Consider the following 26865-nt stretch of genomic DNA (forward strand, 5'->3'; position numbering starts at 1 on the left):
CCAAAGGAGGGCCGTGAAGATGACCAAAAGGCTGGACAACCTGACTTAGGAGAAAATACTGAAGGAATTAGGTTTCTTCATCCTGGAGAGGAGAAGGCCCTGGGTGACCCCAACACCATATTCTAGTACTTAAAGGGCATCTGCAAGGACAAGAGAAGCTCTCTCTTTGCAAGGAGACACATGGAGGAGAAAAGGGGCAACAGACACAAGTTGCACTGTGAGAGGTTTTGTCTTGATATAAGAAAGACATATTTCATGGTGAGAACAATTAATCACTGGCAGAACCTCCCCAGGGACATGGTGACTAGGGTTGAAATGAAGGTTCCACAAAAAATTAATTCTTTAGGACATTTGAACCATCTCCCCACTTCCAGGTTCATCTGCGGTTAGTAACTTGCGGCCACAATTGGAAGAATTTATTGTTCAGAAAAGGAAGTGGAAGAAGAGAAAGAATTACCCAGTTCAAAAGCTGAATTACTTTAGGATTGGTAGCCTCAGTCTTGAAGTACTATTGCCAGTTGACAGTGACAGTAGCATTCTTCTGAATCTCTTCTGCAAGACAAATGGCCTGTTGAACCTGAGTTGTGCGAAGCTATGGGGATGCAGATCTATTGCGCAAGCTGTGACAGGGACTCTGTTTTGAAAGACAAAGAAGCTTGGTTGTCACATACGTACCAGTAGCTGTTCCTCCTTAGAAGTGGGAGGGACAGTCTTGGAAAGGGCATCCTTACTCTCTTTCCCCAAACTGTGTGCTCTTGAGTTCTTTTATAATTTGCTTTCAAGAGCTGCAGCAAGGTGTTTGTGAGTTCCAAAAGCCTGAAAAATGTGGATATTGGCCTTAATTTGAATTTTGTATTCAGAGTTTTAAAATATATCTGTATCTTACAGAGAAAAAGTGTTGGAAGCTGAAGTGTTGGAAAATGAGTAAACTTCTAGTTCAGGTTTACAAATTGTGGAATTGATGTGCAGCACTGAAGGTATCTGCTCCAAGTGAGCTGATCACAGGCAAGCTTGTGGATCTCCTGTCTCTCAGCCTAGTACTCTTCCTATGGTTTATGGGGCTCCTCTAGAAGCTAGAGATTTGGTGCAGTTCTCCTTTCTCAGTGACCTGTTCTTCGTTCACCTCTGCCCCCATAGGCATCCAGCAAGTTTCCTTGTCATGGTCCTCTTTGCATTGTAAGTCCAGGACGGGACCGTGAGGCTAAATAGAAGGCAAAAGTAACTAAATACTGGTTCTGCCAGCTTTGTGAGGTAGGGAAGGGATACGAGTGCTATCCTTTTTTTCACTCCTGTCTGAAGTCTGTTCAGCACTTGATTTGCTGCTCCACTTTTTCCTTCAGAGAAGACTACTTGCTGTCTTGTAAACAGCTTGAAAGTTATCTCTGTTACTTGTGGCTACACTAGCTGCGACCTGCCATCTGTGCTGCTCTCAAATCCTAATAGCTTCTCAGCTCAGCTTCCCCAGAGTTTGGCTGGCTCTGAAGAAAGACATTCATTCCTTGAAACATCCTAAAATCTTCAAAGAGCTAAGAATGTCATCCATCAGCTTTCCACTATTCAATGCGTCCTGTCCATGGAGACACAAAAACATGCAGTGTTGCCAATGGGAGGAACTGCTTGCAAGGGTTACCTCACTCCCAAACACTGTGACCTGGTACTGGTGGGGGTGAGGAGGAAGACTCCTTCCTCCTTTTTTGTGTGCTAACTGCCTGTGTAGCTGATTTTTTTTTTTTTAAAGTGTCTGTCATCGTAATTTCATAGTAGCTTTCAGGAAAGATCAACTTCTCTTAAAGCAACCCATGGGCTTTTTTGTTTGAAGCTGTCTTCCTGTGTCCACAAAATGACCATGGAAAATAAAGATAAGGGCCAAATATGTTTTCCACCCTCTGACCTGACATATTCACCGTGTCCTGAATCTATACATAGGTGAAAAGTGAGCTCATTCTCCTTGGCACTACACCAAGACTGCTCAGTTCATTTTGCACAGTCCTAGACTGTTTGATGCAGCGACCTGGAAGCAAGAGGCCATGAACTCCATCTGAGTTCAAACTGTTCCCAAATTGAAGGAATTCAACAGTTGCTCATCACTGTTCTAAGACCCAAGTCTCTCCTGGTGGAAATTGGCACAGCTTTAAGTTTAAGCTGCTCTGTGTGAGAATGTATCTCAGTAATTTCGCTTTACTGTGGCCTGCAGCTCCAGCCTGTATTCTCAGAGTGCCTTTGTGGCACTTAGCTGCAAACAGTTTAACATAAGAGTTAACTCAATGGGAATTTTATAGAGACCTTATGGAGACTGGATAGCTCAGCTGTTTTTATTTGTTTAACTTCTCATCCTCTGATTGTATCAGGGAGTGAGGTATTTTTAAAGCTAACACTGAGCCAACAGTTCCTGAAACCTTAAATTATCCCAGATGAGATGTAGACCAGCACAGCAAGGACTTGCTAAGGTTAAGGACATGAGCTAATAGATTTTTATTGGGATTATCGGCAGAGAAAAGTGGCAGGTGAAGAGAGCATCAGCTCATAATGTTCATAGCTAGGGGATTAAAAAATAGATAAAAAAATAATTAAATAAAGAACATCTGTAGAAACCATGAAGAGTATTTGGCTGAATAGAACTGTAATCAGATGCATGTTCAACAGCAGGGTGTTTTCTGCCAGCAGCTAGACGTAGGAGAATCGGTTTCAGACTGTACAGAATTAAAAGTAATTATCCACTGTGGTGACTGGATAATGTGGCACTGCTTCATGGTGCTAAAATGTCTTTGTCTGCCCAGATTGTGCAGGATCCAGCAAATATATCTCTGGGCATGGAGGCAAACTCTGTCTGAGGCAATATAAGACTCAATAGAGGGATGAAAGATTGGTCAGGATCTTTTGCGCTCTAGTGATGCTCTGGACACTTGGCCAAAACCGATTCTTAGCACAAGCCACCCTGAATTTTTCAGCACCAAGTAACAGAAACAAGGAAAAAAGAGGCAAAGACAGTGAGAGCAGGACTTCCCCAGGTATCATCAAGTGAGCTGTACAGGGAGCTGTATCTCCAAACTGCCCAACAAATGTCTTCTAAAAATTGTCCTCTGTTTTTAAAGCCTACCAGATTGTTTTATTTTCCCTGTCTTTCTCTTTCTCTTTCTCTTTCTCTTTCTCTTTCTCTTTCTCTTTCTCTTTCTCTTTCTTTTTCTCTGGCAGCACAGAACTTTTCTTGTGATATCTTTCTTACTTTCTTACAGCCCAGTCACTCTTAGTACAGGAAAATTCTGCTTTGCATTTCCAGTCTAATGTCTGATTTCTCCACTTGATCATGTCACTTTAAACCTCCATCAAATGTTTTCCTCTTATTTTCCTCTAGTGGCTTTTCCCTCTTTCTATTACAGTACTAATTAATGTCTATCACTGGACAAACAAACTCTGTCAGGTGTTTTGGGGATATGACCTTTATGAAGGACACAACCTTATGTCTGTCCTTATGTCCTTCAACCTTATGTCTGAAGGACCAGATGTATTTCTTGGGTAAAAGCATACACCAAGGTGAGCTAGGCATCCTCTTTTGAAGGGTGGCCAAAGCAATTGTTTGATTAAAAAAATAAATCAAATAAAAACATCAAAACAGGAGAAATAGTCACGCATCCCTCAAATGTCCTCCCAACTCCTAACAAGTTGCAGTGTAGATATGTTTAAAAATAAGACTTACGTGCGTTTGCCTCCAACAGACTTCTGTGTAGCTGCTCATGCCAAGTGTGGAGGAACAACCTTGGGGCAGTCAGACAGGAGATTTGGGCTAAGTGAGCAGGAAAATCTCAGTAAAATGTGGCATGCTCACCAATCTTGCTCATTTATATTGTATGCTACCAGGGGACCAAGATGGTCTGTCACTGATGTTAGCATACCTGCACAAGGATAGGCAAAGACAAGGGGTAATGGCTTTAAACTAAAAGAGAATTGGTTTAGCTTAGATGTAAGGAGGAATTTCTTTAACTATGAGGGCAGTGAGGCACTAGAACAGGTTGCCCAGAGAAGTTGTGGATGCCCCATCCCTGGACGTGATCAAGTGCAGGTCGGATGGGGCTTTGAGCAATCTGATTTAGTGGGAGGTGGCCCATGGAAGGGGGTTGGAACTAGACAATCTTTAAAGTCCTTTCCAACCCAAACCATTCAATGATTCTATAAGTGTGACAGAGCTTATGGTAACTGCTCCAGTAGGTTGATGTGGAGCTCTTACAGTGCTGGACCAAGACATGCCCCTGAAGGACTCCTCCTAGGGAGTGACCCTTCCATACTGGAGCACGTGCTGTTCTCCAGAGCTGACAGTTGTGAGCATGAGCAAATTAATAGTGTGGTGCTTGCCAAGTTCTGTTAGTAGTGTTTAAACTATGTGAGATTGGAGAACAGAACTGTAAGCACAGCAGATGAACCCATTGGAGAAAAAAGCAATTCCTTCCAGATCCTTTCTCCCCATCTCAAGATTATTATGAATGTGATATCATTGTTCTGTGCTTATTTGTCTGTTCCCCCCCATCCTCTAACTCAGCTCTAAATGGCTTTAGCATTCAAAGCCCATGTGTCCCTACACAAAGCAGAGCAATTATAGCATGATCTCAATGTGGTTTTCATTACAGCATTAACAAAACATTCACTTCTTATTTATGGGCCTTCTCAAAAGCAGTTTCTCTAGCTCAGTGTTCCAGTGTCTTTATGCATTCCTACCTCCCCACAAATTGGGTCTGAAATAAAAACTTTGCTTGCAGAGTTGTCACAAGGAGTGCATAAAGAGTCATCCAGGATGAACTGGAGATTGTGCTTTGGTAGGTGGTACAGAGAATTATGCAGGTATTTTGTCTTTCCGAAGGAACAATGGAAGTGCTCCAGCTCAGCACTACCCATCTCAAGTGGACTGAGGTACAAAGAGAGAACAACTTCCTTAGCACAGATGTTCCTGAGGGAGCCTTGTGTGAGAGCAGCCAGACTTCTGCCTGATGTGGCTATACTAGTCTAACAGAAACCATAGTCATCTCCTACAGAAAGTGAAGACCAGGTCAAAATGTTTGGAGATGTGCTTTAGTGAAACACAAATCATAAATACCTTTGTAATTAACAGGGATATAACAGAAGGAAACTGTTAGGCTATGATGTTTGGAAAGTTTGGCAAACAGCTTTTGCAGCCCTGTCTGGACTAAAATATTGCTGATATGGCAAGCCCACCAATCAGCAGTTGCAATATTGTGGTGGCAATCCAAAAGCATTAATGCTTTCTTAAATCCTTCTGTGAGGGGTCTTTGCAGTCAGTTTTCAATCTGACAGTGTTTTTGTTTTTTTTTTTTTTTTTGTTTGTTTTTTTTGATGAAACATTAACCAAAGTAAAGGTTGTTCATTTTAGCTTGATTGTATGGCTTAAAGTAATATTATCTTTCTTTGTCACCTTTGGGTTTTTGTTCCTCTGTTTTATTGAGTTTTGCTCTTCTGTGTTAAAACATCATACATATATTGAAGCTTTTATTACTATAGTTGGGAAGTACTCCAAGTTCTGGCTTGCCAAAAGGTTACACCCTGCTAATGGCAAAAGAAACTAGTCGCTAATGCTGGGATTAATAGATTTTACAGGCTACAGACAGTTGTCAAAAGGTATAGGAATGCTGGGTAGTAAATTACAGGAATTTGAGCAGTATAAAGTACCTTGTTGAAAGGGCATCCACAGAAAACAGATGTGTTTTGGGGAGATATTTGACCTTTTTCATTTCTGCACATGGCTGTGAATAGTTTTTCTATTTCTATGACTGACTGGTTTTAGTTGCCCATTTATATGTGCCCTATAGACTTTGCATACAGTGAAAACCTTATTTTGCTTGATGGAGTGATTAGGGGTGCATAGGTAAGGAGCAAAGTGTGCTCTTCACTCAGGGTAGACTTTCTCAGAGGTGAGGAATTGCAATATTCCCTGAGGATGCCTAAACTCTGGTGCCTGAGATATGATCAAGGCCCTTTCTGTAAAACTGGCAAAGGAGGCCAGATGAATTCTGCAGGGTTGCACAGCCAGCTAGCGGTCAAGCTGAGAAGGGAAACTGCTTCCTGTGCAGCAAAGTCAGCAACATGGAGTGCGCTGCCCTGCCTTCCACAGCTCTTCCACTCGCATTGTCAGTTGACAGGAGTCCAAACCACAAAGTTAAGATTTGGCATGAGATCTGGAGCTTGAGAGCATTCAGGCTCATCTCTTACTGCACAGGAATACAGCAAGCTTTTTCTGTAACTAACAAAAAAAGCAGCGTTCTTTCAAATGCATCCTGCAGATATAGATGCAATAGCAGATGAGAAGTGTTGTTTTGTTTGGTTTCTCAGTGTAAGTTTTCCAGGAAGGAGTCAGATGGCCAGAATTATGCAAACCAAATGGATCATCTTTTGTTTAGAGCAAAGAAGAAGTCACTCATTTTTGTGGTGAAACACAAGCATTCTCCAAACAAAATAATCTCTCCCTGTAGCCAGCCTGGCCAGCCATGAGTCCCCTCTCGAGAATCCAAGTCTGATAAACTTTCTAGAGAGGCATAGATTTAAAGCAAGTTAGGGGGTGGGTAGGGAGAGAAACAGAAACAAAAAGCTAAGGAAATCTAAGTAAAAAGCAGCTTTTTTTTTTTTTTTTTTTTTTTTTTTTTTTTTTTTTGTGAATGCTGGCATGAAGCATTCTTTGGCTTTGGCTGCCAGTGTTAGCAAAGGAGAAAACACGACATTGGTCTTCATTCTCTTGTCGTGTGTGCACTGAGACAATGTCATAAATTCATATCTTCATAAACCAGGGTGAGAACAGCCCCAGAGTATCACAGGGCCAGACTCACCACTGCTAGGCGTCTTCCATGCTCTTGCAAAGTAAGTAGGAAATGCTACTGTTTTGATTTGGTAACTCCATTGCAAAACTCACCATGAATCCAGTGTTATGCTGTAGGGGATATGTGTGAGGGGCATGCATTGTATCACTATGTTGTCTGTCAGCCTCTCTTTTAGTGAGGAAGTCATCTTGTAGATGGTGTGGAGCTAGCAAAAGAATACCCTGTGCTAAAAACGTCCACTCTTAATGTTTAGCATAGTGGAAATGTTAGCATGTGCTCTTGTACTGAGGGTGTGGGAAAACAGGAGTAATATACGGTACTTTCCAGGCCAACAGCAGGAGCAGGGATCTAGAGGGATCACAGAAGCTTGAAAACTGCTCTCAGTAGCTGAGCCATGATGCAGAAGTGCAGCCTATTTGTGAAAACCATATGGCTGGCTGAAATGTTTCATTTTCAGCTGTTTGCCTGTGTGTCAAACAGCCCTTAACAAAATAACTGCTGTGGGCAACCCAAAAATTCAAGTGTGTGTATATAGGCATGGGATTTGCTGGAAGCTGGAAATATAAGGAAAACTTCAGCGAAAGCTACAGCTTTTCATTACCGTTTCATTTTTTAATGGAGTGTAAAAAATAAACATTCCCTAACCTGCCTGAGGAAATCATTCTTTATTTTGCTGCCAAAGCAAAGAAACACACCACTATGAAATGGAGATTATAATGTGTGATAGGTATTGCTAGAGCAATATTCTTTCGAAAATTTTGCATTCAGTGAAAACTTCCTATAGGAATGTCTGGGAGAGGAGTCTTGGCTTGGTGAGCTCTGTTCCTGCACTGAGGGGACAAGCTCTTGCAGTCTTTACGTCCTCTCTTCTTTATGTCTTATCTGCTGCAGTAAAACATGCTGTGTGACCTTGCTTCTGAGTGAACCCTGCTGAGCTAACTGCTGAGAATGGGGCCAGGATCAGTGGTGCTCCACTGCCATCGCCCTGATAATTATTAGACAACATGCATGTGAACAAATTTCTCAGCAGCCAAGAGAGAGCAAGGCTTACAGATGATGCAGAAATTTCTTTCAAGAAGGTTACCACGTTCTCTTTGTCTTATGTCTCTTCATAGCTTTTTCTCCTTCTACTGGCACCTTACATGGTATTGTAGCTTGCACCAGTTTCCTCAAAAACAAAAAAAAAGACAGAATAGCTCAACTCTTCATTAGATTGCTAAACAATTTGGCTAAACTTTCACCCTTGCTCCTTTCCATCCCCTGTTGCAATCAGCAATGCCAGCTAAGCACTAAACACTGTTTCGAACATTGCTTACATGTTGCCCAAGTTATGTGCACCCTGGGAAGCTAAGTATACCAAGCAGTAGTGAAGTGACTTTTATTGGTTAGAAACCCTGGCATTGCTTTCAGTATTTCAAACAGCAAATCAAGGTGATAACGTTCTTTTCTTTTGACATAGTGCTGTAGAAAGAAGGAATCTTCTACCCTGCAGTATGTAGAGATGAGATTCACAATTTGGACTGATGATGGTATTTGAATCTGCCGGGAGAAGGGCCTTCCAACAAAATTAAAATTTTATCTGGAAATTTTTAGGAAAGCTGATAATATTTGGTAACTGCTCTCATTTCATATCTATGTAGGCATATCTATAGAAGACCCTAGAGGTGGTTATAAATACAGCTGAATGAAAGCTTTCTGATGCAGTGACATACTTCCAGAAACTGCTGGTTCAGCAGAATCAACTCATTCTGTAGGAATGTGTGGTTTCCAGCCAAAAAAAAAAAAAAAGAAAGAAAGAAAAAGAAAGAAAGATATCTCTGCCTGGTTTTCTGCCAACCTACCTGATCTCTAGTCAGCTGGCAAATGGGCTGGGAAGTTCCTTGGGATCCCCATTTCTCTGTGACCAGAGATAGTATAAAGTTCAGTTTTAAGTCCACAAAAGGGTAGTAGCTTATGTTCCTGTATCTGAGGCAATCTCCTATTGATATATATATATACATATATATTCACTCTGCTTTTAAAACTGTAGCGTAATTTATGTAGGAATGTTTCAGTCTGCCTTGAAGTTGTGAAATTTTCCATAATATACAGTTTTTTTCACCCAGCTATTTCTAGTTATATGTAATCTCTTGCAGCTACATCCAAACATCCTACAGAGAACAGCTGTGTTGTTTACTCCAAACATGTAAAAAGCTTTGGGTTTTCAGTTCTGTTGATGTGTGGCATGAGGTACTACAGCAGCACGCAGCAGCTGCAGGAATGGTGAGGGTGCTGCCTGCAGGATGTGGCTGGCAGGTGGTGCTGGGCATCGGATGTCCTGAGCCCTGCTGTAGAGTGGTATTACCTCACAACAACTACTATGCCATAGCTTTTATCCCCTACACACTTTTTCATCTTTTTTATGCATCAAGAGTGAGCAAAAACATTATTCTAAACTTTGTCATTAAGGCCTGTGTTACTGACCTGGTACTAAATCCCAGTCTCTCTCTCTGTCTCTCCCTCTCTGTTTCTCCTCCTCTCTGTTTTTCCCAGATGAGAAGCCTTTTGTTGTGGAAGATACCTACTTACTCTGCCCGGCACCTGTACTACGAGAAGTTGGCATGTATGTCTTTTCTACATACTCAAATATTTACTTTATCTGTGGGAAAAATGACAGTCTGCCTCATCTCACTATGCTGTTGTTCTTATATGCATCTAGTTCTGACCTTGGCTCTTGTGTTTCACATTTGAGGACCTCAAAGTTTCTAGACTACAAATTTCACACAGGAAAATTTAAATGCTGTTTTAGGTTACACAGAGCATTATTTGCCATCATTGGTCAGGGTTTATCAAGTATGGCATGTCTGAGTGCTAAAAACTGGCTACAGCATATTTTTACTGCTGGTATCAATAGATTTAGAGGCTCTGTTTGAAACTATCTCAATTGAGGGTAGATTATTAGTAGTTCATATGACTGTAAAAGGACTTCTGATGGAGTTTCTAGCAAAAGTCCTATATTCACATTTGTCCTCCATCGTATTTGAAAAGTCCAGCAGTCAGACAAAGTCCCTGGTGACTGGAAAAAGGAAAACATCACTTCCATTTTTAAAAAGGGTAGAAAGGAGGACCTGGGGAACTACAGACTGACGAACCTCACCTCTGTGCCTGGCAAGATCATGGAAAAGATCCTTCTGGAAGCAATGTCAAGCCACATGCAAGACAAAGAGGTGATCCAAGGCAGTCAGCATGGCTTCACCAAGGGCAAATCATGCCTGACCAATCTGGTGGCTTTCTCTGATGGAGTGACTGCATCAGTTGACAAAGGAAAACTACCTGGACTCCTGCAAGGCCTTTGACACAGGCCTTTGACATCCTGGTCTCCAAACTGGAGAGAAATGGATTTAATAGGTGGACCATTCAGTGAATAAGGAGTTGCCTTGAAGGTCACACCCAGAGAGCAGTGGTCAATGTTTCTATGTCCAAGTGGAGGCTGGTGACAAGTGGTGTACCTCAGGGGTCTGTCCTGGGACCAGAACTGTTTAATATCTTTATCAGTGACAGAGACAGTGGGATTGAGTGCACCCTCAGCAAATTTGCAGATGACACTAAGTTGAGTGGTGCAGTTGATACTATAGAAGGAGGGGATGCCATCCAAAGGAACCTGGACAAGCTTGAGAAGTGGGCTCACGTGAACCTAATGACGTTCAGCAAGTCTATGTGCAAGGTGCTGCACCTGGGCCGGAGCAATCCTGGATGTGAGTACAGACTGGGTGAAGTTGAGAGCAGCCCTGCAGAGAAAGACTTGGGGGTTCTGGTGGATGAAAAGCTTGACAAGAGCCAGCAGTGCGTGCTTGCAGCCCAGGCCAACTGCATCCCAGGATGCATCAAAAAAGGAGTGGCCATCAGGGGAGAGAGGTGATTGTCCCCCTCTGCTCTGCCCTTGTGAGGCCCTACTTGGAGTACTACGTCCAGGTCTGGAGCCCCCAGCACAAGAAGGGTGTGGAGCTGTTAGAGTGAGTCCAGAGGAGAGCTACAAAGATGATCGGAGGGCTGGAGTACCTCTCCTATGAAGCGAAGGCTGAGAGAGCTGGGGCTGTTCAGTCTACAGAAGAGAAGGCTCCAGGGTGACCTCATTGCAACTTTTCAGTATTTGAAAGGGGCTTATAAAAAAGATGGGGAGCAACTCTTTGCTCAATCAGATAATAACATGACAAGAGGAAATGGTTTTAAACTGAGAGAGGAGAGATTTGGATTAGAGCTTAGAAGGAAATTTTTCACTCAGAAGGCGGTGAGGCACTGGAACAGATTGCCCAGCGGAGCTGTGGATGCTCCATCCCTGGAGGTGTTCAAGGCCAGGCTGGATGGGGCCTTGACCAACTTGATCTAGTGGGTGGCATTCCTGTCTGTGCAGGGGGGTTGGAGTTAGATGATCTTTTAAGGTCCCTTCCAACCCAAGCCATTCTATGACACTGTGATTCTATGAAAAGGATTTATGTGCATGAACAGACATTTTTCTCTCTACCATGGGAGTAAAGAGACGGAGAGCCAATAGGGACAACATAATCCTCTTAATGACAGAAAAGCATTCCTGTCTCAAAGGTGGAAAGTTTGTACTGCTGATCCTAAACATAAAAAGATTCTGAATTCATCCTGGTTTGCATTTAATTCCCAACAACAACCTTTTCTCCAGAAATGAGTTGCCCAATCTTTGCTTTTGTCTGGGATCTGCAGTCTGTACTCAGCTGTGCACCTGACAGTTATGACTTCCCCTTTGCAGATAAAGAGAGCTCCAGTCTCAGCAGAGGACCGATGTGCTCCTGGTCTCTCTGTAAACAAGAAGATGCTTAGAGAGGAGGGACTAACTAGATATTTTCATATCCAGGTCTAGCTAAAAAGTGAACGGCACTTAAAGATGCAAGATGTTTCCTCACTATTATACTGTATTTATTAGTATTAGAGGTATACTTCTAGGCTTTTCTAATCAAAGGGCACATACATTTAACAACGGATGACTTAAGATACAGGATTCCAGCAGTAAGTAGCATTCTCTAAAGTCAGTTAGGAGATAGAGACAACTTGAAAATACATGTGGCTGAGGAAAATACGATATACTTTAATGTGTGTACTGTGCCTATGTTCATCATGGGGTTTAAGGAATGCAGATTTGAAAGAAAGCTATTTGTGCTGGCAGATTCTGGTTAATTAGCAGTTGTGAATTGGAGTGCAGGGGGGAGAGCACCAGCAGTGTGAAGTAGCCTCTAGGAAAGTCTTTTTTGTGCATCAGGAGCCCAGATTCCAGACGATGTTATCTATCAGAGGATTGTTGACTGGCTGGCCTGATTTATTTCTTGTGTCTTTTTTCAGGGAAGCAGCTCTTCAAGTTAGTATGAACGATGGTCTGAGCTTCATCTCCAGCTCTGTCATCATCTCCAGCACACACTGTGTAAGTTCTCATTCATGTGCTTAACTAAGATGGTGCATTCAGTAAGATGGTGATACTTAGCAGATGTGTTTGTTACACTGGTATTAGGGCTCATGAGTTTAGGACTTGTTTGTGTGAAGGACTTGTTTCTTTTAAAAGTGAGCATGTGTGTGGTAGTTCAGTGTTTTCTGTATCGTGTGTACCATAATGTGGCAAAGCTCTCATGTCTTCAGTAAAAACCTCAGCCTCTGTATCCGCTGTAGGACGCACAGACCAGAACATGACTAGCATGGGTCTGGAGGTATCTATGTCTGCTTTTCTATTGCGCGGTGAATAAGAAGCATGTCTTCTGGCTTTTTTAGGTAGTCTATTTCCTCTGTTTCCTTCACAATAATGGTGCTGCCAATGGTGAAAGTCACACAGCAGTTGTGATTGCACCCTTTGTCTGGAAGCCAGTATGGTTTCTAAAAAACAAAACAAAACAAAACAAAAACAAACAAACAAAAAAAACCTGAAGTAGCTGGCTTAAACTGAGGTCATGTCCCTTGGTGCCAGTAGTGAATCACTGCATTCTTTGTTCCCTGGTAATACGAGGTGAAGGACAATGAAACCACTTACAATTCATGGTATTGCTGAAGATGCTGCTTCTGCTATGTCGTGGCTGTTGGGAATAGATGGTTTAAATGGCTTGCACTAAGGGAAGTGGTGGAGGATTTTATTTTGAGCTCAGAACAACCCTTCATACTTCAGTATATTCAGCTTTATTTGTCTGCAGAAAGATTTGTCTCCTGTACAGAGAATTGCTGAGTCTCTGCTTTACTTCTCCCGTGTACTGACTTAAACTGTATGGGCACATATTTTTTAGGAAACCTGGGTAATCTTGCAGAAGACCCAATGGTCAATTTCTTTATTCCCTATCCAGTAAAGGCGTATCATGTTTCCATAGAGGATAAGTAAAAGACGAAGCTGTATAACAGCCAATCACCAGCAGTCTTCTGTGGTCCACAAAAGCTGATGCACAACATGAGGGAAAAAAATCTTTTGTGTCGCTTGATCTTGATAATTGTTCAACAATGACAAGATTGTAAGGAGAGACAGCTTACAGAGCTCACATGAGGACTTATACTCTAAAACATACAAAAACATCTTTATGCCTTAAAAGATGGGTATTTATCTTGTTAGACTTTAATTTTTTGAATTCAACTTCTCTTTGCTCACTGGTGAAGAGGTATTTGTGCTGTATATTGGTAAATTACGGGAATACTTCCCTGTGTTTTGTTCATGAGGCAAGACCAGGGAAGAATTCTTAGAGAAAAGTTATTCTTTCATGTTACTCTTTCTTCTGGGGATTGAATTATTTCCAGGTTACAGGAGATGGAAAACTGGTTCTTTTTCTATTGTTTTAATGGCTGTAACATATTTTTTTTCAGAAATGCCTACAATTCACAGCAGTGCTTGCTACTCTTTGATGCATCCAGACTGGGAAATAGGCTTTTCAATAGCAGCTGGAATTCAAATACAGTTCGTACATTCAAACCTAGAAGCAGCGACATTCAGTGCCTGCTTCGAAAACTATATCACAGGCTTCACTAGTTCAGGAAGTTTCTTCAGGGTTAACAGGCATTTTGTCTTTCTAGCAGTGTTACTTGTTTATTTTTTAAGTTCTTTTAAAGATAGAATTGTTTACTGAGACTACAATCCCGTCTTCAATTAAGGTTACAAGAGCACAAATCCAAAATACTCACCTATATACTAAATGTGCAGCAAATGACTTGTTCAGTCGACTTTGGACCTAGAAAGTTAGGTCTGTTGTTTGAAGATCTACAGCCAAAGTTGGACAGTCAGAAAGCTGTAGAGTCAAGTGATGGTAGCAAGTAGGGAAGAAAGCAATCAAGCTCCCTTCCCTGTCTGCAAACTAGCAGTGGTTTGGCTTTTTTTTCCATACTACATTTCAGAAACACTCAGGTTTGTAAAGAGCATAAAGTATAAAAAGTGACCTTTCCAAAAAGCTTCTTACATGGCAGTTAGCCGTGGTTTAACACGGCACTCCACGCTCCCATTGATGCCTGGTCTTTGAACCCAGCCTTATTGCTCTCCAGCAGTTTACTGGGAGAAGATACAAGGCAAGGGTAAGCTTTAACAGTTCTTTTATTTTCTTCCATAGTTTGACAACAAAACCTTTCTATGCAACATTTAAATAATTTGGAAATTTTAAGACAGCATATCCCATTTTCCCTATAAACAGTACCTGTCCTTTTCTATGAACTATCCATTTCAAGGACTATCTGGAGGTCATCCAGGGAAGCAGAAAAATCCATAACACACACTTTTTTATTTTTATAAATGCTCATCCTTCTCCATCTAATTTGGACTAAAGAGATGCTGGGGTCTGTATTTTGTGGAAGTCACCCTTGTTAAATTTCAAGCCGTGAGAGCATTGTAAGGCTGTCTCTGGTGAGCAGGTAACCAGGCTTACCTGCCCATGAGTTACATGGACAGGTCAGCAGTCTCTGATGGGAGTCTTTTGCCTATGACATCATTCTGTAAGCATTAAGTAACCTTATGCTTTGCAGCGACAGCATTTAAGCAGGAAGAGAATCTAGTCCACCATACCATGTGATTAACTATTTCCAATACTTCATTCTTAATGCTATGACCTAGCTCAAATTAATGCAATGAGCAGCTACTTTTGATTAAGAGTGTAGCTGAAACAGACAGCTATATTTCCAGTGAAAAAAGACAGAAAATGAACTCCCAAGTCACAAATAGATATCTGAAGATCAGGAGAGATAGAACATAGATGTCTATCCATCTAATAAGCATTTTTTATCACACTAGCTAGCAATAATTTTAGCATAAGATTTCATGCTAAGAAAGTTGGGCAAGTTTCTCACAGGTTAAATAGCAAAGTGATTTTATGCTAGCATAGGTCCTGATCTTTATCTAATATCTAAAGCCTCCTAGGAACAAGATGGGTAAATAAATATCAGTTTTACTGAGCTGTGAATACTCTAGAAGAAAGAAAACATTTTTCATCTTAGGCAAATAGGTCACTTCCTGGCAAGAAACAATAGATCAAGGCCTTTGCCTTTTCCAGAAGCATATATGGCTTCAGTGCTGTAGTTCAGCAAGCCCTAACTCTCCTGTGACTGCCAGAGGCAGGGAGGGAAGAGAGCTTAGTACTCCTGTGTTCACATTGTGTTTTCTAACACCAGGTGCCAGCTGTTGAAAACGGGATATTGGGATTTTTTGCCTTGCTCAGTGCAGTCTTTTTTTGTGAGGTTGCCAGGTAAAAAGCAGTTTTTCCAGGTTTTGTCGCCTTCATATACAAATACTGCGTGTGTGGCAAAAAAAAATGTTCCTGTGCACTCGTCCCTTCTAAGAAATGTCACAGTTTTGTGTCTCTGAATGCAATAACGCACATCCCTCTCTAGTATAAATGGAAGCCCTCTGGGAACAGACAGAGCTTTTGCTTAAGCCCGTATTGCCAAACTGAAGTCATTATTTGCATTTTTTCCACTTGAGGTGTAAAATCTGCTACAGCATTTCAACGTGGAGAAAATGAGAGCAGGTTTGGAATGAAGGCATACGTAATGACTGATTTCATCTCCTTCCTGGTCTGTTGAGAGAGAATTAAATACCTCTCACTTTCCAGCATTAAGTGACACTACTTGTCAAATCTGTCAACACCAAATTAGAGCTCACTGGTGAATGCTGTTGGTTGTTTCTTTTTGTTTGTTTGTTTTTTCTTTTTATAAATGAGACACACATACAGCTGAAGCAGCTTCACAGCTTCTACCTGTTCTTTCAAATGGGAACATATAAATGAGCAGATGGAATCCATTTGCCTGGAATGAATGCGCTTTGAGTTACTTCTTTTTCCTAGCTTTCTGATTCCTGAAATGTGGCGAGCTTCAAGGCTTGCAGTCAAATAAATAAATAAATAAATAAATAAAAGGGATGAAATAAATTAAACTGCATGGGCTCTGTGGAAGCCTGCCTTTTGCTCAGTTGCTTGTGCTTTCCAATATCAGAGTACAGGCATGATGACATATGCTTTTACACCCCATTTCCATGGGTCTCAATAAAATTGCTCATTTTGGTTCCCAAAATAAAATTACAAGAAGTGCTTAAATTCTGTTTTTAAAGTGAGCATCCAGGCTGTCATGGTTCTTCACTGCAATTCTTTCATCTGATGAAAGGTAGTTGATTTTTCATTTAATAAAAGAAAACAGAAGGCATTTGTAAAGATGCTTTTGCTGTAGAGGATCTTCCAGCATTTCCATTTTAAAGCACATTTTGTGAAGACTTACAGTCACTTAAATGTGATTTTTGTTGGATCATGTAGAGCAAAGTCATCATTTAAAAATAAGAATCAAAATTCTTCCAAATTGGCCCAGTTATTTTTAAGCCCAAGGTATGAAACAGTCCATAAGAGGTCTTTGGGGACTTTATTTTGTTTTTCTTCCTCAGGATCTTCAATATGAGTTTTCAGAGGCAAGGGAGTTGATTCATATATGTGAGGCCCTTTAAAATCCCTTGTGGTGAGTATCATTTTGGAATTGGCCAAGGCACAAAGACCCATTAGCCAACAAATGAAACTACAAATACAAGGTCTTTGTGATAAGTAATTTTATATAGAATTTCATAGCTTTCCTTTTTGAATCAGCACAAGGAATGCATATCCCTGAAGAGAACAGTGGCTTTCAGGATGCTAAACACTTGTGAACAGCACTTCACAGTGCTGGGAGAAAATTGTTTTGATCATATTGCTTCTACTGAGAGCTGTATGCTCCCAAGCTGAGCTGTGAACCCAAGTATGCACACCTGAGTTGAGAGCTGATAAGGCTGATATTATTGGGCTCTCATAGCAGCAAGGAAGGCTTGGTTGCAATATGTTAGTCCAGCCTTTTCCAGGGTTCAGGCCTTCTGAGACTCTTTGCAATAGGAAAATAAATAAATGAATAAAAACGAAAAGGTAAAAAACAGGTTAGCCAAGGAGAATTCCTCTGCTTTGCTGAGTACAAGTCTTCCTTCGACCCTCCCATTAGTTTCTCAGGAATAATGCTTTTGTTTTGGTTTGTTATTATTTTGGCTTTTCTGCTGTTTGTCTCTAAAGTCTTTAATGGGAAACCTGTCTGGACCATGCCAGATGTACCCAAGACAATGGTATCAGAGCATATTTCTGTCTGTCAGGGTTGGAAAATAAAAGCATGCTGGAGAGAGGCAAAGGGTATTGCACCTACTGCTTTGAGAGCATAAAGCAAGCCAACCCCAGTTAGTCATGTATCCACAGGGGGATAGGACTGGAGCATACACCCTCTCAGATCCCCAAATGGTGATGTGCAAAAAGAAGCACATACTCCAGGGGGACGAAAATGGGAGGGCCGTGACCTGCTTACATTCAATGGATGCCTACAGCAGCCTTGGAGAACCAGGCAGTAGGGTGTCAGTATGTCACTGAAAAGGTCTGTGGAAAAAAAAAAAAAAAAAGAAAAAGAGGATTTTTGATTGTTGGAGGAATGCAGTGATTTCTGTTCATCTGTCAAAAAAATTTAAAAAAAAAAAAAAAAGAAAAAAATGGGCCAGACACAGGAGCTGTTGTGGTTAGGCAAAGCATTTGTTTTGTTAAATTACAGAACACAGATGAAACCCTCTACCAGAATAATGCTACCTGTAATGAATGAAGCCTGTTTGTGTCCTCTCTGTGGATAGCCGATACTATTTTTTATTCAAAGATTTTGCTAACTGAACACCCCAGATCAAGGATTACTGGCTGGCTTTTGGTAAAGCTGCTAAGAGTGGAAGGTTGGGTTTATTTCAAAAGCAAGAGGGTAACACTGTGTAAATCAGGGGTTGCAGACAGAAGTTTAATCCTGCCCTCCACTAACTTTTGTATTACCCAGTTAAACTAAGACAGGGCTGTCCTTGAGCATAATATAGGGTAGTATTTGGCCTGGGCTGTGAGACCACTGGCAGCTACCCCACCAGAACAAGGGAACGACTGGAATGAGAGCGTTCTTAAGGTTGGAGACAATGTGCTGTTTATATGCTTAGCTGGGGGATAAGATGCCAGCATCTCAAGTATGACAAAGCTCAGCTGGCTGGAAGTATTTGATGAATTTGTCTCTTTGCTTGCTTGGTTTTTCAATATCTGCACCTCTTAAAAAGGTGCAGTTTTTTTATTTTATTTTTATTTTTCCACGTGAAAGCTCCCTGTGGGGGAACACCCCCCCCCCCCCCCCCCCCCCCCCCCCCGATGAGCAAAGAGGCTGCATTATTACTGCATTATCTCAGGAGAAGAGAGCAAAATTGTGGAGGGACATCCAGGTGACCTCTGCTGCTGGCAGAAGGAGCTAAATTGCAGCCTTGAATGCTGAAGCCTGCAAAGGCCAGATGCATGGAGGGGCAGGGCCTTGCTTCTGAAGAAATGTCCTTAAGTCTCCAACATCATGCTGGCCCAGGGAGAAGCTGGGCTTGTCACCCTCTGTGCTTTTGGACAAGGTCATCTCTTCTGCGTAGAATCCAGTGAGAATTAAAAAGCCTACCTCTCTCCAGCCCATGGAACCAGTCAATGCTTGAACCAAGATCGCGAGAGGAGACTGCCCTTGAAATAATTTTTAAGAGGCTTGTGGATGTATCCCGGGCATCCATTTTGCAGCTGGATCTTCCAGTCCTGAGTTTCCAGGAGCTGTTTTGATTACAAATAATGTTTAGATATCAGAATTCACCACTGTCTGACTTCATCATTTGACTCAATGTGAACAGAGGCCTTGTCTGGGGGACATCACCCTCCTCTTCAATTCCATCTTCTGCTAATACTCTTTTTTATTGGCCTTAGTACTGCAGTCACACTTATGGATCTGGCTTGCTCCATGTGCCATGTAACCACAGAAGACAAAAAGAGATCCTGCCCTGCCAGTTGCTTATATCTCCTTGCAGCAAGACTATATTTACTTGAAATGCTGCAATGCTTTTGCTACCAGCCAAATGCTCTCAGCCTTGCAGTACCTTGGAAAGACTTGGATATCCCAGGGTGGGCCGGTCTGTCTGATGTGCAGGTGCATGAGGTGCCTTTGGTCACTGCTGCTGAGGTCTCTATGCAGTATGCTAGCATGGGCCAAAAGTATCTGGTGGCTAAATAAAGCTCTCCATGACAGGGCTTCAGAAACAATTGGGCACGCTTAGATACGACTTTACAGTGCATAAATGCTGTATTTTCATAGACTGTGAAAGACTGAATTCTTGTTCTGTTTCCTCACACTTTCCTTTAAATATTAGATTTTTTTTTTTAACATGACATGTGACTTTAGTGGTGTGAACACAGCATGCATTGCTTTCATTTGCACCTCTGAATGCCTGGAGAGTATACGCTGCAGTGGTTTTCCCACTGCTTGGAAGAGAATCAGCAGGTGATGGCTGGTGGAGTTGGGAACCTTAAAAAGTGATTTACTCCTGTTCCCATGTCAGGCGTTTTCTGAAGAACTGAAGGAAGGAGAAAGCATTAAATACTGTTTTATGAATGTGTATACATGCAGATGTACACAGGGAGGGTTGCACACCAAGCATTGTCAGGAAAGGGAATGTACAATAGAGGAAATAATTTATGAAGCAGCATTTACAGGCAGGAAGTCAGTCCTACTCTGCTGACTGAAGGGCTGCTGCCAAGTTTTTCAGTGCAGAAAGAGAGCATTTCGGAGAGAAGCCAGGATGGGAATTAAAATAAGTCTTTATTCATTTTCTAAAAGGCTCCCAGAAGAGCAAAAACCACTAATGACCTCTTGCACTAGCAACTCTCGGACTCAAAACTGGAAGGGGGATGAAAGCTGCAGGGCTGCAGTGACCATGTAAAACAGGTCTTCCTGGGCAGCTCTGATGCCTCAATTGGAAGAGCAATCCCCTGTAACATCTGGTGAGAAACATGTGGTGCTTCTCTGCAAGAAGGAGAGACAATGGAGATACCCACACATGAGGTGGGAGAACAATTCTGTGGCAGGATGTGAGTCTAGTGATGATTGAAAATTGTTTTTATTTGCTATGTGTATACAGTCCATTATTAATGTCTTCCCGTGTCACACCCAATTTCTTCAGGAGGAGAGCTGGGGGAATTGTGATTGTAAAGAGGAGAGCCTTTCAGCTGAAGGATGTGTTGGGTCAGGGCAGTTCAGGGGAGAGGATGCTTTTTTGGGCAGTCTATGCAATACCTAAACTGGCCTTGGTCTAGTACGCCAGGGTCCTATCAAGTGCTAATAGGTAACAACTCTGCCTTACTGGAGATGCTGGTGCTGCAAAATCACTCCTGGATGGGGAGATCTCAAGTTGGTCAAGCACATTGCCAGGCAGTTAATGACCTGGAAGCCCAGAGGGGATTTGGTGTCTGGAAGCTGGGCCAAGATAGCCCTGGTCTGTGGAAAAGTGGATTCTTGAAGCTATACCCATGGAAGTGAATGGATGTGGGGGCTTGTTGCACCTGACAGCATTCTGGGGCAATGCACAGGCAGATCAGAGAACTGGTAATCTTATGGTGGAGCAGTTCTCAGTAGCAACCATGAATAAATGGCTTGGGATGCTCAGTGAGGGAATACGCCTACCCTTCTGTAAAGAAATAGTCTCTCTGGTCCCGTGTTTCCAGTTGCAAGACATTGAAGTCAGCTGGAAAAGAGATTTGGGTCTCTTAACTTCAACAGGTTTTGCTTTTAACCAAAGGAGGCTTTTTACATCTAGGTATACCCTCCCTCGCCCCCCTCTTTTTTTTCTCCTGTGGCTGTTTGAAAGACTGAAGGAATTTGTACTTCTAGTTGAACAATACTGTATGGATTTGGTCTTTAAATATAGAGAAAGAAAATCAAGAAAGTACTGCAGGCTTAGAAAAATCTGATGACTCCCTTCAGTGAAGTTTTTTTTTTTTGTTATTTATTTATTTATTTATTTTAATTCAGAAGCAATGTGATGCAGTACTAAATCAGGGCTTTTCCAATTGTGACTTTGTTCTGGGATGCACAATTAAGGTTCTGCTAGTTATCAGTGTTCCTGAGTCTGCATGCAATTAAAGTGCATTTACTGTTGTATCAATAGAGGATTTATGAAACTGGAGAGTAAATTTAATGAGCACTTTCCTAGGCCCTTGACCTGTATGTATATTATTAGATGAGGTGTTGCTCTGTGGAAACTCCAGTGCACAGGATTTCAGGTTTGTTTCTAAAATAAATCTTTCTTAATTGCTTTATGCTGCAGATATAATAGGCAGTGAGCGGTTTTGCTAATACAGGTCACCCTGAGAGTTTAATCCGCAGAAATTATTTCACTCTAATATTGCTACATGGGCTGTTTTGTAACACCCTGAGGTGTGGTAGGCATTTTGCAAATAGCATGTTCCTATGGTTTTGAAAATAGTTTGATGTTTTTTAAGAAATTCCCAAGAGTCCAGTACATTGGGGATGGGGGAAAAATGACAGAATTGTTTGAAAAGTTTCAATTTGGGAACATTAAAGTAATTTATGGATATGCAGACCATTCTCCCGTGACAGTGCTGAAATGAACTAGAAAATCCATGCTATAATCTGCGTGCATGTACATCTCTGGTATTGAAATACTATTTAACAGCATGTAAGTTGAAACAGAACACTTAGAATCAGTGCATTCCAAACAAGTATTTTATTTTATTGAAATACTTCTCTGCTGAAAATGTGATTCCAATTTAAACCAAGTTTCAGAAGGAAACTTGTCCCATACACATCTTGTTGTGTGGATCCAGCTGGCATTTTCTTACCTTTGTCCAACTCATGGCAGGCTGCCTGTGACAGCCAGTGAGGAACATCTCTTCAGCTTGGGGGGATACATGAGAGTGTTAGCTCAAGTAAGATGATCCTTAGAGTTTCTTTTTTTTTTTTTTTTTTTTTTAACTGAGCTGCTTAAATGCTACAAATCTCAGACATGCACAGAGACAAGGCTGTGATGCACAGAGCTGTAGCGTGCTGTTTTCCTTCCTTTTATGCCTTGCAAAGAAGTAAACCCAAATCAAGCCATAAATGGTTGTTGTTATGAAAAAGTTTAATTCCACAGAATTTTGCCTATTATATCAGTTGCTATTCACCTCCTGAAATGGATTTAGCATCCTTTTGTTAAGGACTGCCTTCAGGCACACATGGAAACCAAAGTAACTGCTTAGGGTTCATCTCAAAGACTTTGTTTTTTAAATACAACTGTCAGGGGACAAGAGATGGCTGTTTCAGAGTAGGAGCTCCTCAGTCAAAAAAGGAACATCTACAACCAAGCATGCAAAGTCAGGGGGAGCACTCAAGCCCCTGGCATTGTTTCAGCGCAGAACCTCAGATGCTCCAACCACTGCCTGTGGCTGTAGGTGTGGTTACTGAGGTGCTCATCTGCAATTAGTGCTGAAGGTTCACAGGTCAGAGGCTCAGCATCCTTCAGTCTCTGCTGCTTCCTGCTGCAAGGCAGTTAAAAGCATGACCCCTGAGGTTTGATAAGCAGCAGGTGATGGCATGACTAGTGCAAAACTGAGCAGTTCTGCAGTGACATGAAATCTTACCACTGTTTTCAGCCTTTGTTTCAGAATAGGTGCCTTGACAGTGAAATCCAGGGGTCACAGGCTTTATTTCAGAAACAGTAACAGAATTTGGAACATTTTACTAAATGAAATGGGATGTCCCAGTGAGCTAGTAGATAAAAGAGAGTGAAATTCTTTGAACCTCAACACCTCTGAGCAGGGAAGTGCTTGTCATCTGAAGGATTTTGAATTGAAGAGGGAAAGGTCTTCAATTCAAATCTGTCTGCAGGGTTTTGTCATGTTGTGTTTTTTCATAAAGTGTCCCACCAGACCTTCTTGTATTTAATGCAGGCTCCCAGATGCAATGCCTTACATTGCAGGACTGGACACACATGAATTCTACCCTTAATTCTGCCCTATCTGCCTTCAGAAGTCTTGATAATGCTTCTGTTTAGCTGGTAACTTGTGATTGTTTCTTCTGAAGGAAAAGTTCAGCATGTTTTCATAAGCATAAACACTGCAATCAGGGATTAGAGAATTGTTTTCGCTGACCAAAGATCTTCCCTTGAAGCAGAGGGAGTAATAATTACTTCTCCTTCCCACCATGTGTTTGCTCTGTTTGGAGTGTGAACTTTTCAGGACAAGGGTTGTCTTTTGCTCTGGGTTTGTACAGCATGTGGTAAAGTGAGGCTTCGCTGGTGTTTATACTGTGCTGTAAAGCAAATAATCTAGGATGCTGGAAAAATCTTTGGTAAATGTGCTCTCATCTTTCAGGTGTGAAAGGAAAGGATGAAAACAGATCATTGCCAGAGGACTTCTTGTTTCACAGCACAGTACACTTGGAAAAAAATGAGCTGAAAAAACTTATACTGGGTGACCTAGAACAGGTGTTTCTTGCTCTAGTCCCTTTCTGAGCTTGGCTTTCACTCAAACAACTTCACGTAGACATCAAAGAGGCTAGCATTACAGAATAGTGCATTGAGTAAGTTTTCATTTCCTTTTAGAAAGTAGACCAGATTTTTATACTAAAAACAAAACAAAATGAAAAAGCTCCTATATGCGTGTTAAAATAAATGATAGACATCAGTTTCCATTGCAGTGGTGGGAGAGTTCCCAAGAATGTCTGGAAGAAATGGAAAATATTTCCTTTACAGTAAAAGCTGCCTGAGTCTCTCTAGTGTGAAAAGGCAGAGTCATCCTTTGTCTTTTCCTCCTCTGTTGAATAAAGGATGTTAAACTTGTTTCTCCTTTCTCTTTGGGGAGAAAAATCTCAGATTCTGGATGCTCATTCAAAACTATAAACAAGATTTTGTTCTTTTCCTGCTAACAGCTCTGAGTGCTTTCAGCATGTTACTGCTCTTCCCATTGAGAAAATGTAAAAAGATTGTACTTTCTAATGTACAGGACACTGAGCTGGGATACAGGAGACGTGCACATCTTCCCTGTCTCTGGAATGACAGCAACCATGTTGCTTTGCTTTGTAAAGAACCTAATGTTTAGCAGCAATAAGTGTCATTTGAGTTATTATGTGAGTCACTCTGAAGGGAAGCTTGGCTATGTGGCTGTCTGATGGTGTTCTACTGTGCCCAGGTAGCAGAGCAGATGTTCCTGCACTCCTACACAGAAGCAGTAATGTCGTCAGCTTTCCAGCCTGCCTGGGAGGTGACATTACCAGGTTGTGTGGTAGCCTTAGGTCCTCTGCTGCAGTTAATGGTTGGGAAGGCTCTGACATGGTCTGCTGCACCGTATGGGACTGACAGACTTGCTGTAGTCCTGGGAGCAACTAGCAGACTAGGGAGCATCAACTCTGTTTGCTGGAGTAGTGAGTCCAGAGCCAGAACGAACAGGCTTCCTACTTTCCAGTGAAGTCAGTAGGACTAAATAATTTTACTGAACCCAGCCTTGAAAGCCTACTGAATCCAAGAACTTGTTGCAGTTATTTAGCAGAAGTCCATTCCACTTAGACACACCATGAAGTCAGCACATTTATACACGTGCTTAAAGATTTCCCCCATTCTCACATCCTACCACATTTCAACAGTAACTTCTGAGTGAAAGAATAGATATATATATATGTGCATGCGCACATCCTTGAATGAGAAAATGCCTCTAATGTCTCTTGTTTCCGATTTCTTGATATCTTTATATTTTACAGTATCATCCAGAGATTGTTTTCCATTGTTCTTCAACTGCCAGCAATACTTACAGTATTTTCTTGGCCTTATTGGACTCTTTGGTAGGGTAAAGGAGGCTTCAAGGCACAGCTGCCTTGCTTTCTCAACCAGTTTATTTGTTTCAAAGTCTACATGGCAGAGTTTTCACATGTGAAACGTGTAGCACATCAAAATGTCATTTAAAGAGGCTGCTCTTTTTCTTGTATACTGTTTCTTGATACAATAGCAAGGCACTTCAGAACAATGGCTCCAAGTATTATCTTAGTCTTCAACAGCTGTCGAGAAGCGCGTTGCTAATGTTTTACATTTAGCTTACATTTGGCAGAAGCTGTAACAGGTACCTTAGCTGTATGGCTTTTCTCAGTTTTTCGGGTGTAATGGAATTTTAGGCTATTGATCCCACAGTAGGCACAAGCACCAGTTTTATCTCAGTGTGAGTAGTCAAGGTAAATCTTAATGGAAAAGTAGTACTAATTTCAGATAACTCTGTATGTTTAGGGGCTAGCCATACTTCATCTCTGTAGATATTTCACAGGAACTTCTGTAATTTAGTGTTAAAATTCTCCTTTGTCTTTAAAATGAAAATTGTTTCCTTGACCTGAATTCACAACCTTTACTTGATAAGTGTGTCAAACACAACTCATTGAATTATTCCATAGTTCACTGTTTCCAAGAGCATTTGTATTGTTCTTCTGAATTTTCATTAAAAAAAATAATAATGGAATGAAAACAGACATTTCAAAAGTCTTCACCAGCCCTTTTTAACAACCAGTTTTAAGACAGAGAGAATGGCTTAAAAATGTCAATGGAACTTTTGCAGACTGTTCTAGCAGGCACACTTTCCTTCTTGTTTATTATTCGGCTTGGATAAATGGCACATTCCATCTAAGGAAAGTTCTAGCTGTATGAAACTGTAGATACTACACAGAATGATAGCTAAATTATAGCAGAAACTGACAACATAAAAATAAAACACAAGCAGAGTTCAGGTCACTTTGGTGCTTTTAGTGAGCTTTATTATGTACATATGTGTTGTCCTAGTCTGACTTGCTGGGGTTTCCTCAAAGTTCACAGCAGTGACAGTGCAGTTAGAGCAAAAGAAGATAGGATTTGTAGCTCGTGATTAAGGTTCTCAGTTAGTTGCTTTAGTAGCTGCGGCTGAGCCCAGAAAATCAGTTCGTATCTGTCTGGAATATTTTGATCTTTGTTCAAAAACAAGAAAAGGAATTAAAACCAACCCCATTTTTTTGGAGTGAGGGTCTGTTTTTGATATTGGAAAATGGCTCATTCTTGCAGACTTGCCAGGCAATACTGGCATTAGTGAGAGGCATTACCTGAGTGAGAAATGTAAGATTTGGCAAATCGAACCCTTCCAAGTTCTCTGGACTGTTTCACTGCTGAGAGACACAGAATACCAGCTGGCCACATCAGCTGCCTTGCAGAGATCCAGATGTAATGTAAATGGTTCTTTGCAGAATGTCTCAAAAAAAAAAAAAAAAAAAAAAAGGAAGAAAAAATTAAAAACAAATTCTGTTAAAAGCCAGTTAAAAGGCTACCTTCACTTGCCTTGCATTTTTGCAAATTGCTTTTAGAGTATTTAAAATTACAAAATTTGTGTCAATATAGGGGCACAGGGGGCAGGCAACAATTAGACATCAAAAGCCTTCCTTCTTTCCTGTATGATTTCATGGCAACCTGTCAAGATCACATTTTTTAAAGTGCTTAGTATCAGCAGGTTCCACTTCGCAGATGATGGATGTTGCTTTATGCTGTCTGTCTAAAGGAACAACACCAAGTATACAGCTCAGTTTCCTCAAATGAGCTTTTATATTGTATCAGGGTCCAGTTTCCATTTTCAGAGATGCCTTGGGTGAATTCTTCTCTTGTGTGGACTACATCTTTTTTATTTCCAAGTGTCAAAGATCAGGTTGTGTTGATCCAAATTCTCCAGAAATTTCTTCTGCACCA

The 26865-nt window shown here is 41.3% G+C and overlaps 1 protein-coding gene across 3 annotated transcripts in view; it reads left to right on the forward strand.

The window, feature by feature from the left end:
* Positions 1 to 26865, forward strand: part of ANTXR1 (ANTXR cell adhesion molecule 1) — a 117332-nt gene that overhangs the window by 36561 nt on the left and 53906 nt on the right. For all 3 annotated transcript variants that reach the window (XM_040538252.1, XM_040538251.1, XM_040538253.1), the window contains exons 11-12: positions 9348 to 9417; positions 12159 to 12237. In XM_040538252.1, the coding sequence (XP_040394186.1) occupies positions 9348 to 9417; positions 12159 to 12237 (149 nt within the window). The remainder of the gene's footprint in view (positions 1 to 9347; positions 9418 to 12158; positions 12238 to 26865) is intronic.

The sequence above is a fragment of the Cygnus olor genome, chromosome 27 (genome assembly GCF_009769625.2).
Source record: "Cygnus olor isolate bCygOlo1 chromosome 27, bCygOlo1.pri.v2, whole genome shotgun sequence".
Classification (NCBI taxonomy): domain Eukaryota; kingdom Metazoa; phylum Chordata; class Aves; order Anseriformes; family Anatidae; genus Cygnus; species Cygnus olor.